The 13,190-nt window shown below is 40.9% G+C and overlaps 1 protein-coding gene across 1 annotated transcript in view; it reads right to left on the bottom strand.

Annotated features, from left to right (window-relative positions):
- Positions 1-230: 230 nt before the first annotated feature.
- Positions 231-13,190, bottom strand: part of hhip (hedgehog interacting protein) — a 35,025-nt gene continuing 22,065 nt past the window's right edge. The window contains exons 9-13 of the mRNA XM_051385160.1: positions 12,485-12,608; positions 11,541-11,686; positions 10,223-10,304; positions 3,069-3,217; positions 231-2,790 (exon numbers count right to left, since the gene is read on the bottom strand). Of these exons, the coding sequence (XP_051241120.1) occupies positions 2,594-2,790; positions 3,069-3,217; positions 10,223-10,304; positions 11,541-11,686; positions 12,485-12,608 (698 nt within the window). The 3' untranslated portion in view covers positions 231-2,593. The remainder of the gene's footprint in view (positions 2,791-3,068; positions 3,218-10,222; positions 10,305-11,540; positions 11,687-12,484; positions 12,609-13,190) is intronic.

The raw sequence follows: 13,190 nt of genomic DNA, 5'->3' as shown, positions 1-13,190 counted from the left end.
GGAAGTCAGCTGAATATGCAAAAATGTAAAATTTAAATGGAGGCAAAAATCTAATTTAATATATGGAGAATAATGTTTTACATTATATATGAATAATGAATAAATATTTACTTTTATTTCTATAATTATACTAAATTTCAAAGGAAACGTCGGTAGAAATTATGAGAAGATCTTTAAACTAAAGCTTTACCACATGCAACTGAATACCAAAAAGAAAAGAGAGACAAATATTTCAGACATGCTATAAATTTTAATAGACATATTGATATTTCTGTAGAGAAACAAAGTTATCCCTAGTTTTATTTACAATACAGGAATAAAAAAAATTGTCACATACAGTACAATGGTAAAAACAACATAGAGAACTTAAATAATTATTTTATTTGTGTAACTACTTAAATAATGAAAATGGTTATTCTATTCACACCACGCCGTCTCAGCAGCTACAATGCAACTTTCACATTAAGTGCTAAAAAAAAATTATAATTTTCCATTTTACAGCATGAATTCCATTTTGACCAGGTAGAGTTGATTTATTTCAGCAAACACAAGCAAGGCGGGAGATGAACAAAATACATCTTTACGGACACTGAACTTCAATTAACCATTATACTTGGAAACTTGTCTTTTTTTCAAAATAAAAGTTTGGAATAGAGCAAAACTGCAACTGTGCCTTCAAAACTGTTAAAAACAATGACTGACGATTCCCTCAAAAGACTAATTTTATGGAATTTAAATGGCAAAAGATCAAATGTGGAGTTCTCAATAATACAAGTTATTAGTTTAAAAGAAAATGGGGGATGTGTGTGTATGTGCTGCATCTGTTTGAACTTCAGTCTGTCTTTTGAAAAGAAACAACACATTAATGTGGCTCCAGACAATCATCTGTTTTCTGACATGTAGGAGACAAATGCAAACATTCAATCTTATCTCCATTAGACAGATCCTTGTGTTAATCTTAAGATCTTCCTCTGACTGTGAACTGCTTCCACAGTGACTTGGTGGCCCAACAGGATCTTTGATCATCTCACAACAAAGACACATTTCTGACAGCGCTAATGAAACCACACGTCAGGGAGGAGAATTAGACGGACTGCCAACTGCTGCGAATTACTCTACGCAGGCACAGACATGCGTTACTTTTACACACCTCACACGTCTTTCTTAACAGAGGAAAAAAAAGCTGCATATGTATAAGTACAACATGAAAATGACATGAGCTGACAAGCTTAGTGTAAAACTGCTTTCTATAAACACCATTCTCTCCCATATATTATTACGCTTAAAAAAATAAACCCTCCTCTATGATAACAATAGTAATGCTATAGTTTTTTTGCAATGCTAAGTAGTACTTAGGTAAGCTCTATTGGAAATATACATCACCGCGCCATCTCTTCCCTTTGTAGTTTTGAGTTCAGTTTCAGTGTGTGACGCAATGAAAGGAGTTTGTCAAACCATACCTCTGATAATGTGGTGTGTATGTGTGTGAATGTGTCTCATTGCGCTTTTAATGACAAATTCATTTTGAATAATAAAGTGAATGAAACAAAAAAAATGAATACAGTGCATGGGAGCCAATAACTCCGTTCAGATTGTATGAAACTGGCTTTGACAAAATGTTCTCACTATTTCTGTGTAGGTAACAGTCCTCTGTTGTGGATCCATTCTGTACATTGATAGCGAGTGAGTGTTGCAAAATAAGGTATACATACTGTATACTGTTAGCTTTTTATGACAATGTGCCCACAAACTAAATACAACATCATCAAGTGAGACAACATGGTTCATCTCTCTTTTATTAGTGCCTTTAGAATAGTATAGCACAAAGCACTGCAGGCTCTATGTGACCCTCGACTCTCACTGACTTCTCAGCTTTTAATAACTGAGGCAGAGGTGCAGAGTGTTCCTGCAAAGTCTGTATATGTAGACATTTATTTTGCTGAGTTTTTGAACGGACCATGAGCACAAACTGAACCTTGAGCCATGCCACTCTTCAGAATTTTGAATCCTTAAAGAACCTCTGAACAATCAACTGTCTCCACTGCAATGCCTATAACTCCTTTTTTTTTTGAGGGGTCTTAAGTAAGGCAACAGATAGCCCCTGAAAAAGATCCATAGTCTTGAGTTAAAATGTTCTGTTCCTGTGGAGTTCCTGTTCCCGTGGTGTCGGCCGTGTGCAAGCGTTTTCTGAACGACAGACGAAATGTCTTAGTGGAACTTCCATAACTTGGCCATGCTGCTGTCTGCAGGTCAGTGAACACGGCTTGGATGCCAGGCCTGGTGCTCAAGAGCAAGTAGCTTATAGGCGAAAGAGGAAGAGTTTGGTGATGAGGATGAAAAGCAGTCTGACGGGGATCCTGTGTGTGTGTCTTTGTGTGTGTGTCTGTCTGTGTATGTGTGTGTGTGTGTGTGTGTGTGTGTGTGTGTGTGTGTGTGTGTGTGTGTGTGTGTGTGTGTATACACATGCCTGCGTTGGTGTGAGGGAGATTAAGAGGCCATATTAAGGACACCTCGTTAGAGTCTGCTGGTGGTGGTAGGTAGATTTGTGTCAACTTGAGGATGACAGCGGGGAGCAGCCCCCCTCCGCGCACCCCTATACGATATAGCTGGTCAGGTCTAGGAGATACGAGGTCATGTCAATGATGTGGTCCAGTATGCCGTCTTTCTCCTGGTCGTTGGGCATACCGTGCTCACTCTTCTCACACTGGGCCCCAGAGTAGCCGCTCTTACACAGGCACTTGTTGGGCTCCATACACACTCCTCCGTTGCGGCAGGCCGGTTCACATTTGGCTACGGCCACAGAGAGAGAGAGAGAGAGAGAGAGAAAGAGAGAGAGAGAGAGAGAGAGAGAGAGAAAGAGAGCGAGAGAGAGAGAGAGAGAGAAAGAAAGAAAGAGAGAGAGAGAGAGAGAGAGAGCGGTCAAAAGTAAAGTAAGAAAAAACATCACACAAAAGATCTAATAGGTTTTTAATGATTTCTAAGAAAAACTGTGGCAGGCCTTCTGTGCATGTGCATTACTAGTCCTCATTTACACACAGCAGATGCAAAATCTACTAAAAGACACTCACCAACTCGGCAGAAGGGTCCCTCCCAGCCAGGGCTGCAGCAGCACTTGCCAGTAGGAGTGCAGTGTCCGTTCTTACAGTGCCTGGAACAAGCTGTCATCAGCAGCTCTGGAGGCTCCACCTGACGCTGGCACTCCTTCGGGGCATGAGGCCTGAACAGTTGTTAAAAGGAGGGAAAGTCAATATGTGGGGGACACAAGCATCATGTGGCATGCAAACAAATTACAGAAAGGAGGGCTTTAATATTATTGCTTAATGTCTTCCGATAAAGTCACACCCTAATGAAGTAATGATTCTCCATAATTATGACACAACAGCAGTCTCAATCTCATTGTACAACTGTTGGTTATCATTCTACTTGTCTAATAAGGCTTGAATACTAAAAATGAACACTGTCAAGTGTCATGCCTTCATTATTTTAAACTAGGTTAGAATTTGACCTTACATCCAATAATAATGACAGAAGCACACAAACTGGTTCTTGAATCCTTACAATATGAATCCTTAAAGAACCTCTGAGTCTCTTTTGGGGGTTAGTTTGGGGGAGAGCAGATACATGCAATAATAATAGAATAGAATCAACTTTATTGTAAAACATATACTGAATGCAATTTGTCCTCTGCGTTAAGCGCTAGGAGCAGTGGACAGCCACCGTACAACCTCCCGGGGACCAGCTCCAGATCTAAGCCAGCGTCATGGGCGAGGGAACTGACTGGAAAAATTAACCTAATATACATGTTTTTGATGGTGGGGGAGAGACTGTGGAGAACATGTAAACCCCACACAGAAAGGCCCTGCCTCCAGCTGGTAACCAAACCCAAAACCCTTCTTTCTGTGAGGCAACAGTGCCAACCACGGAGCCACCGTGCTGTACTGGAAACAATTATAGATGTAAACAGGGTCGTATTGATTTATCGAAGTGCGGTGTAAAGGTGTATAGTTAATTAAGTCAGTGTTTGGATGATTTCATGTCATGTGACAAGATATGTATAAATTCTACCTACTTCTCAGAATTTTGGGCAGTTACACCACAACGCTAATCAGCTCTGTATTTGTTCTGTGCTCAGCTGCTGTGCCAAGTGGAGAAATTGGCAGGGTTGTTATGTCCAAAACAGAAATGCCTTCTCCAGGGTCTGCAGGTTGTTTGATTGAACAGTAATGGATGGTTTCCTTTTCCTTATGTCTGCTTTTAGGCGCACTACATTAAATTAGTCTGTTTAGAAGTTTGAGACTTTTAGTGAGAAGTCACACCCACCAACACACATCAGTTCTTATGTGCCAGATCACAGTTTCCACATAGTTGCGTGCAAATTCCATTCATAACTTTTTAAAAATATCCTGCTAACAGATAAACAAAAAGCAGGCAAAAACAAAACACTCATCCAACTCTTATTGGCGGAGGTACACAGTAATACTATACTATGATTTGTGGACTGTATGAAACATGTTCGATTTAAGCTCTTCATTTTTATCTGTCATGATAGCCGTAGCCATTTGTTTACTGTAAATCTATTTTTGAATTGTGCAACAAGAATGATCGACAAATCGGCCAGCACATGTTGTGTCAGATGATAAGCAGGCTGTCAGCTTTGGTTGACATGTATCCTCAGTGGGATAGCACATTAAGACGTAGTTGTTTGTTTTTTACCTCTATAGCTAGTGATCTCTATGTAGATTTTTTTTCCTTTTCAACTGTCAATAATGAATCTGCTGTCTGAGATGGATTTTTACTGTACAGCTGGGACAATACTTGTGTCATGTGTGGTGCTTTTATTGTTTTGACTCCTAAAACAACACATAGGGTTAACATAGAATTCCCGCAGATAAAAACATGATTTGGAAAATGCAGACACACACAAACACAAACATCTCCACACCATATGCGTGAAGTCTGAGCACCAAAGAAACATATTGTGATCGTTCCATATTAAGACAAACATCCAGACACGCACATCAGCAAATGGGCTGAAACAGAATTATTTCATATCACGCTCTACAAATCTGGAAATAATACCGGGAGTGCGTAATCAAGTTCAAATGTGAAGCGTCTGTTAGCGCCTGTAGCCCACTAGCCCACACACACACACACACACACACACACTTTCTCTATTTCTCTTTCACAAACGCACATGCAGACAATTGTCTAAAATATAGATGTGTAAACAGTTCTGTTGTACCAGGGAAAAAAACTACTGAGGCAACACAATTTGCTGGACACTCAAGGACACACACTCACAAACTTTTACACACAGGCATGGTAACTAGACTCCTGTGGACTGATGCTGGTATGAGAGCTGCAAAGCATGAGTAGTGAGGTCAGTGTGTGTGTGTGTGTGTGTGTGTGTGTGTGTGTGTGTGTGTGTGTGTGTGTGTGTGTTGTAATGCTTAGTCCAAGGCAGAAGAGGCCTCATCAATCATAGCTAGAGAGCAAATGGTCAATCAGCAGTAGAAACTAAAACTAGATGGAGTTTAAGACCAGGTTAGCAGTCGGTATATTAAATCTGAAATTTAGCAATATTTTAACTCTGCATTCACTCTCAAATACTCTCAGTATTCTGCTGTGGGGAATGCTGATCGGGTTTGTCGAGTCTCACCTGTACAGGGTTGACTGTGTGGGAAGATAACACATTTCAGCTGTGAGTCAAAAACTGGATAATTTACTGTAACTGTGATGTTGTGTGAGGGTAATTGTATTTATTTGATTGTGCCAGTGTTTACTTCCTAGTTTGAAAAATGTGTTGCAAATGTTCTGACAGACACCCTGACTGATGGCAGTGTGCAGTGACAATACAGTGACTGTGTGTGTTAAAGTTGCTTTAAATTTGGAGGATGGAGGGCAGGGGGGGTTGATTCCCATGCTCCCATCAGCACCCAACTCCAGACTCCATCCATGCTGGCTTTTGTTGTTGCAGGCTGCATGTAGTTAAAAAAGAGCGAAGGAGGGAAGCAAACAGAAAGAGAAGGAGAGAGAGAAAGAGTAAGAGTCCCTGGAGGATTGGGGGGTCTGTAGCTAACACTGTTAATAGCAGGCAGGGGTCAGCAGCGCTACTAAACAGTCTGTACGACTGCCAGGGTGGCTGTGAAAACAGCACCTGCTGGTAGCGCCACTTGACAAAGGCAGCTGGGTCAACAGCCACTGTGGGAATTTATCAACTTTGGGAGGGGTGGTGTATGTGTGAGAGCGAGGGAGTGGGAGAAGGGCGACAGTGCTCACACATGAGGTAGTTGCATGAACAGAGAGAGATGATGATGACGATACAAATCATAAAGCTGCTTAAAACGCAGATCAAGTCATAATTAAAATGAAAACAGAAGAGCAAAGACATACTAGCTGCCTCAAAGATAAGGAAGAGTAATGCAGGTTAAGTCGTTCTCTGCTAAAAACTGCCCTTTCCTTGTGTCCTTACGTCAGGGGAAGCTGAACATTAACATATCTTAACATCCATTCAGGTCTGTGCCATCGGAGCAGTTTGGATGCTCTGCTTCAGATTTGTTCCTGATCTGTTTGATTATTATGTTTGTCAGTGTGTGTTTGTGCGTGTGTGTGTGTGTGTGTGTGTGTGTGTGTGTGTGTGTGTGTGTGTGTGTGTGTGTGTGTATGTGTGTGTGTTTAGCTTGTTGGCTCACAGGGCCTGGTTGATTGACATGAGGTATATGTGAGAAAAGGTCTGTGGAGTGGTGTACATTGTGCACCCTAACAATGGCTTAATCAAACGGCCCAGTGTGGTCTCTTTTGCTGTTTTGTCATCCGACTCCATTGTTTGGGGGCTTCTTTTGTAGCTTCATTCCTTGTTTTAATTGTGCAAGAAATTTACTGTGTATTGTAGGAGCCAGGGCTATTCAATGCGACTGGCAAGCAGCTTTGTCAAGGGGAGGACCACAGCAGAGATGTAGGAAGATTTAGGAGGGATAGAAAAATAAAGAAAAGGCTTTTTTCTGCAGCGTGCTGGGAGCTAGCGTACCACACGCTCACACAGGCTCACAGATGTGCATGTTCGCTTGTACCCACCACCCACACAGTTTATATCTGTACACACAAAACACAGAGAGACACACATACAGATAAATATATCCACAAACGGGCACCCGCAGTCTCCTTCCCCCGTGCATTGCAGTGATTTGTGACTTCCATGGCTAATGCAGTTCATAAAGGAGGTCCCAGGACCCTATTCGAGGTTCACTGTGTCTTTTTAAGGTCTCTGCTCACTGTAATTCAATCAGTCCAGCCTGCAGCTGACAAAACCTGAACGTGTGAAAAGTCTCCCTTCCCTCCTCTGCGGAGAGGGGCTGTAACAAACTGAGCAGCAAATTGCATTTTACACCAGAAATCAGCAGGAGGTCTGGCTCTATATGTTTCAATTAAGCTATTGCCAACGACCAACTGTAAGAGCAAGGCTGACTCTGTCCAACTGCATGGATGGACTCAACATGTGTCTTTTTAATTATGATATAACAAACATGTAACTTTACTATTTGACTCCCATGGCATATTGTATATACACAGAGGGGCTACAAAGTCCCTGTCTTGTGCTGTATCACTATATCTTAGTTAGTATGTTTCCTTTCTTAAAAAGAAAGGGGACTTTCTAGCATAATTTATTCCTGGCATTAATATAATGCCCTCACTCTATAAATAATTATGTTATCAAATGCAGACTGAGAAGTAGCCAAACTTGCCGATGAATACCTGCCTACAATATGGGCAAAGTTAAAGTTTCACTCAATTTGAAATCTATTGCTGCTTTGATCCATTAATGTATATTTAAGACTAATATAGCAAGTTAAATTGCAAAATAAAAGAAGATAAACAACAAAGATATAAAACCAAATTTATAATTTATAATTTGTCTGAATTAGGCATGGAATTATTTACACATTTTACTCTTTTCAAATCCTATTTATATGTGTCTTGTGTTTCTTTTATATCTTGTCGTCACGCCTTTTTTATGTCTTATGTAAAGTAGTTGGAATTACCATGTTGTTGAAAGGTGCTATACAAATGAGCCTTGCCTTGTCTTGCCTCAGATAAAGTAAAAGTGCATTGATGCCCATATTAACAACATATGGTGAAAGAGAGAATCTAAGCTCAAAAGCCTGCATCATCAAAAAAAAAAAAACCTGCATCTCACGGTCACCATATAGAGATTTTAAATATCTCTATCTGACTGGTATACCACAAACAAGTCCTGTCTTGCTCTCTGTCGCTCTCTCTTTCTCTCACTCACACACATAAATACACCCTCACACCACACACATTCAGCATGTTTCAAAATGCATGGTGGCCTATTTATTATTGGAGGGGTACTCCAACTGACAAACAAATACCTAGAAATGAAGTCATCTGGCCAGGACATGTTTACACAAACACTGCTGAGGGATTTTATGGCTGATGTTTCCCTGTAAGCCTTTACCGCTCTCCCTAACAGTTCCTCTTTTCCCCTCTATGTTCCCAAACACACAGTTGATCAAAACACAGTGCTAGATGCTATACTGGACCACAAAAACCACCATACTCTAAAACAAACCTCTTTATGTGAGGGCTTTAGGGTCCAGATGTCCTCACATTAAAAGAAAAAAGGGGAGGACCACCAGACTTGATAACGCGCTGAGGTCAGACACGTTAGCTACCCCATTTACTCCCCCTTTGTCACCCCCTCTCCATCCTCCCTGTAACAAGATCATAATAACGAAGCCAGAGTGTATTAGGAGTCAAGACTCCAACACCACAGGATCCGCGCAGACTAAACAACTGATGGTGGAAAGAATTGTTCTTTGGGAGAAATGCGTCCAGCGGCCATGCCAGAAAACATAAATACGGAGCGAGCCACCAGGGCCCCTTTGAAACATCTGTGGTGTAATTAATTGCGCTAATGCCTGGGTGGCACTGTCGTCACCCAGGAATAATCAGCTGCGGATATGTTTCTATTGTAATTCTGAGGCATGCAAATTCTCTCTCTCTGAGTCTGCTCTCACTTTATCTGCCTCTCTTAATCAAATCTGACTTAGCCTAAAAAAATATTATCCTTTTGGGACTTTTCTTGTGCATTCAGTACATAAAAAATTTGACAGGACCAACTTTCTGACCTGAGCAGAAGATAGGTTAAAAAAAAGGGAGGGGGGTGGGACACAAGTGCTTATACATCCCTCCTCTATCATGTGGGATGAATTTGTGCCCTGTCTGCCTATTTTCTTTCTCGTCTTTTTTTCACGTGTGCTTGACTTTGCCCAAACTGTTTATAGATACATCACTATCTGAATGATTCCTAATACTGTGATGCATATGGTAAGGATTATGACACAGTAACACACACACACACATTTGAATTATGAAGTTGCACTCACATACATGTTCCCCACACATTCCAGTTGTTTAACATCAACTAATTAAGCTGCACAGAAATTGACTGGATTGAACCACTCAAAGTAAAATTGGAGCCTTGTTGAGCTCTGTCCACATAATGATGAATAAAATGTGCACAACCTTATATGCATGAACATGAGTTCTCTGTGCTTGGCAACAGGTGCCTTTGTGTTTCCTGTACTCTCAGCTGTCAAATGCTCTGAGAATAACCAGCAGGCAACAGTTATAAGGTGACCACGGCCATCTAGTCAGCGTTGCTGTTAGCAGTACTTTACACTAACATTTTGAAATGCTATACTTATTCTCCAGTTACCGCTCAGCGTTTGTTTTGGCCGAGGCAGGTCGTCATGTGACAACGTGTTGAATGGTACAAAAGTTCTGGTCACAGTGATATGTTAAGTGTGTGTGGAGGGGACATACGTAGTGAGGACTTGAGGAAAATGAGCAAGCAAAGACGGCACCGTAGTGAAATGTGATTAACTATAGATCCATGGTTTCATGAGAGTCAGTTGCATGAGTTATTGGATCTCATATGATATGCTGTATGTGGGATCATCTTAAAACAAAAACCAAAACCCAGCATGGAATTAGGGATGGTGGCCTACTTAGCTGACGTCTCATTAGATGGCATGTACAAGTACGGAGGGATTACTTACTTATTGAACCAAGACCCGACTGTATACCACCACAGTCTACAAACATATGATGCCTGAAAGAATATGGCTCACTCAAAGCCCCTTTCCAAATGAAAAACACACCACCCCCAAGAAAAAGAAAATGTACTTCATGATTGTACCTTTTGGGGTCTACCAGCTTGTAGAGTTTCCCACTGTGTGACTGCACCATGCTTTTACTGCTTGCCAGTATGTAGACTTCACCTGCAAATAGAGGAACAGTCACATGAAATTAACCATTAGCATTATTTGAATTACATACTTTTAATGTGCAGCATATGTCCCAATAATTCACTTTTCTTCCATCCATGCGAACCATGCAGTGCCAAAATGAGGAGGCAAGAGGAGACAAGCGGACATGATAGGACAAAAGGAGAGGAGATGAGTGTAGCTAAAGCTTCTGCATTGCTGCACTTGCCAAAGGACTTTAAGAAAGAGTTTAATGGGACAATTGGATACTCATGACTGGGAACCAGGCAGATAATTTAATGAGGAACAAGCCCACAAGAAAATTCCATAAGGGGACAAATTGTAAACATGTGTCTGTGGGGCCCATACTTTGGGACACAAGCCCACCCTCTCCATGATTCTTGCACCACTTGCAAATCATGATCAAATGCAGGGATCTTTAAATACCTCGTCAAATAATAACTCCAAGACCTGGCAAGAACTGTGATCAAACATTTCTGATGGCTGTGTCAGTGATCCACATCATGTCTTCATTTTAATCAGAAACACCAGAGCTGACAGCTAATAATTCTGTGAGTGTCTGGTGGGGGTCCAACTGGTAAAAATGTTCTGTATCATATTAGTCTGCTCACCTCAGCTCACCCTACCTTATCTTTATGCTGCAGTCCCTCAGGTAAACATATCTCTCTAACCATGCAAAACATCGCCTTGTAGGTGGCCCAACGCAGCCCATAAGTGGGTCTTTGGAGTATCATTGCTATCTTATGGAAATGACAATTAATTCAGAAGGAAGTACGCACTATTTAATATCCTGTTGGGAATGTGCCATAGAGGTAGAGTAAGAGGGGTATTGCACTGTAGCTTTGTTCCCCCTTGTTGGCTAGGTGTTGCAGTTTTCCCTGATTTTCCACTGCGTTTTTATGCATTCCCCTGTGTTAGTACACAACATTGCAAACATCTTTCAAATAACAAATTGGAAAATTCCACCCCAATGATGTTAATATATGTAGCATTGATAAATATACAACAAAATTACTCCAAGCCATAATTCTTCCATAGTTTTGACATCTGTCATTTGAAGTCAACAAACCTTGAAGGATTCATGTTGTAAAACCCCAAAGTGATTTCAGAAAATATGTTAACACAAAGCTGTGACTCATGTTGATATAGGGAGGAAGAACAAAACAAAGGAGAGCTAGATTGAGCTATCTGTGAAGAGATAGATAATCTTCTTTTCATTGCCCAACTAACCTAGTTCATCTTCTCCAAAGCCCAAGATGTGTCCCACAAGCGTAGAGCCACAGGAGCCAGCTGAGCCAAGGCACAGAGCTTTCTCCTGCCACTGTTCACCATTTGCTGATGTTGACAGTGTAGACTTCTGGAGGATCCGCAGGTTACTGAAACAAACAAAACACACAGAGTCAGTTAGTTGCCACTTTAACTCATGAAGACTGGCAGATGACACAGTGCGCATTTCTTAAATTTATAAATCGCTGTGGAAGTGAGAAATACAATGCAGTTCATTTACAGCAGTATTACAACAATTACAGCTGAGATTTGGAAACAGCTTTTACTTCTTGTAACGTGGTTCATTGACCCATCTTCCTTTTCCACCCCATCTCTCACATGGTGTTATTTAAGACCTCGGCTTTTAGTTTCAAAACAAACATCATGCCGGAGCCTTCACTTAGCCACAACAGTATGCCCTCAAACTGTAATGAGGCACAGAATTAACCGACCACACATTGTTTTAAACACAGTGCCAACTCCTGATAGTGTACTTCCCCCCCGCTATTTACTTCCTTTGTTTACTCAAGCGTCAATGTTTGACATCAGCAAAGTAGGATAAATTACAAACCAAAGAAAAGTGTGAACAGCACAGGGCAGGATGTCTAATCTCCATTTACACTGAATGGGCCGTGCCGTAGCAGTGACAGTAACATAAAACTTGTTTTCCCCCACGTGGATGGAACTGTGTGTTTACTTTGGCATATACCAATGCAAGGGACAGATTCTCAGTGTGAGAAGGGAGGGAAGAGTTATGTTGATCTGTATAAAACTGAAGATGTTTGATAGCTCATAAATGAAGTGAATTGAATGCCAGCAGGATCAAGCCACTACAATGTCTTTAAAATAAAGATATCCGTCATCAAGTATACAGGGAGGCCAAGAAAAATGGCCCTTTTCAGACTTACCCATTTTTATCTCCAAACACATAACTTCCATAAAGTCTTCTAGACTGGCAGCCCCTGTAGATGAAACCCCCCACAGGTGGTGCTCCTCCACTGGACTGCAGGTCATAAACGGAAGGCTCATTTTCTAGGGAGGGAACAAGAAGGCAAGGTCTGATTTAGGCTCTGCTGCCGGCATGCATCACCAGTAGACAAAGTTTTATCATAGAGGCAATATATTCTCTGAGATATAATGTATCAGTGACAATATTCATCAATCGGCATCCTGCAGTGGTTATAATCTATTGATTTACTCAAGGAATTATTATAATTTATGGCTATTATAATAAGGGTTGTTTTGTTTGTGTTGGAATCAAAAAGATTAACCATGTTTGCTTAATTTTGTCTATTAGATATAATGGTTATGTGGTTCCTATTAGGGCAACTCACTTCAACATGAAAAAAAAAGCAGAGAGTGAATCTTGATTAAAATTGGACAACATAACACATGGCAACATAAATGACTTCTTCCTTGGCAGCCAACTTAGACTTTATTATGTCGTTATCAAAACTGGGAAAGAATGTATTTTATTGATAAGTGTGATGTTGAGGCAATATGGCATGTTTTCTGGATTACAGTTGTCTTGGCAAAGGGAAATATGAATGGAGGTTTGCTGCCTTTAAAACTTTATGATCCAAGACTTGGTGTGCTCATTTCCCAACTGCAATC

Source organism: Dicentrarchus labrax, unplaced genomic scaffold (assembly GCF_905237075.1).
Source record: "Dicentrarchus labrax unplaced genomic scaffold, dlabrax2021, whole genome shotgun sequence".
Lineage (NCBI taxonomy): Eukaryota > Metazoa > Chordata > Actinopteri > Moronidae > Dicentrarchus > Dicentrarchus labrax.
The sequence above is the reverse complement of the archived record's forward strand: the minus strand, read 5'-3'. Positions and strand labels throughout refer to the sequence as shown.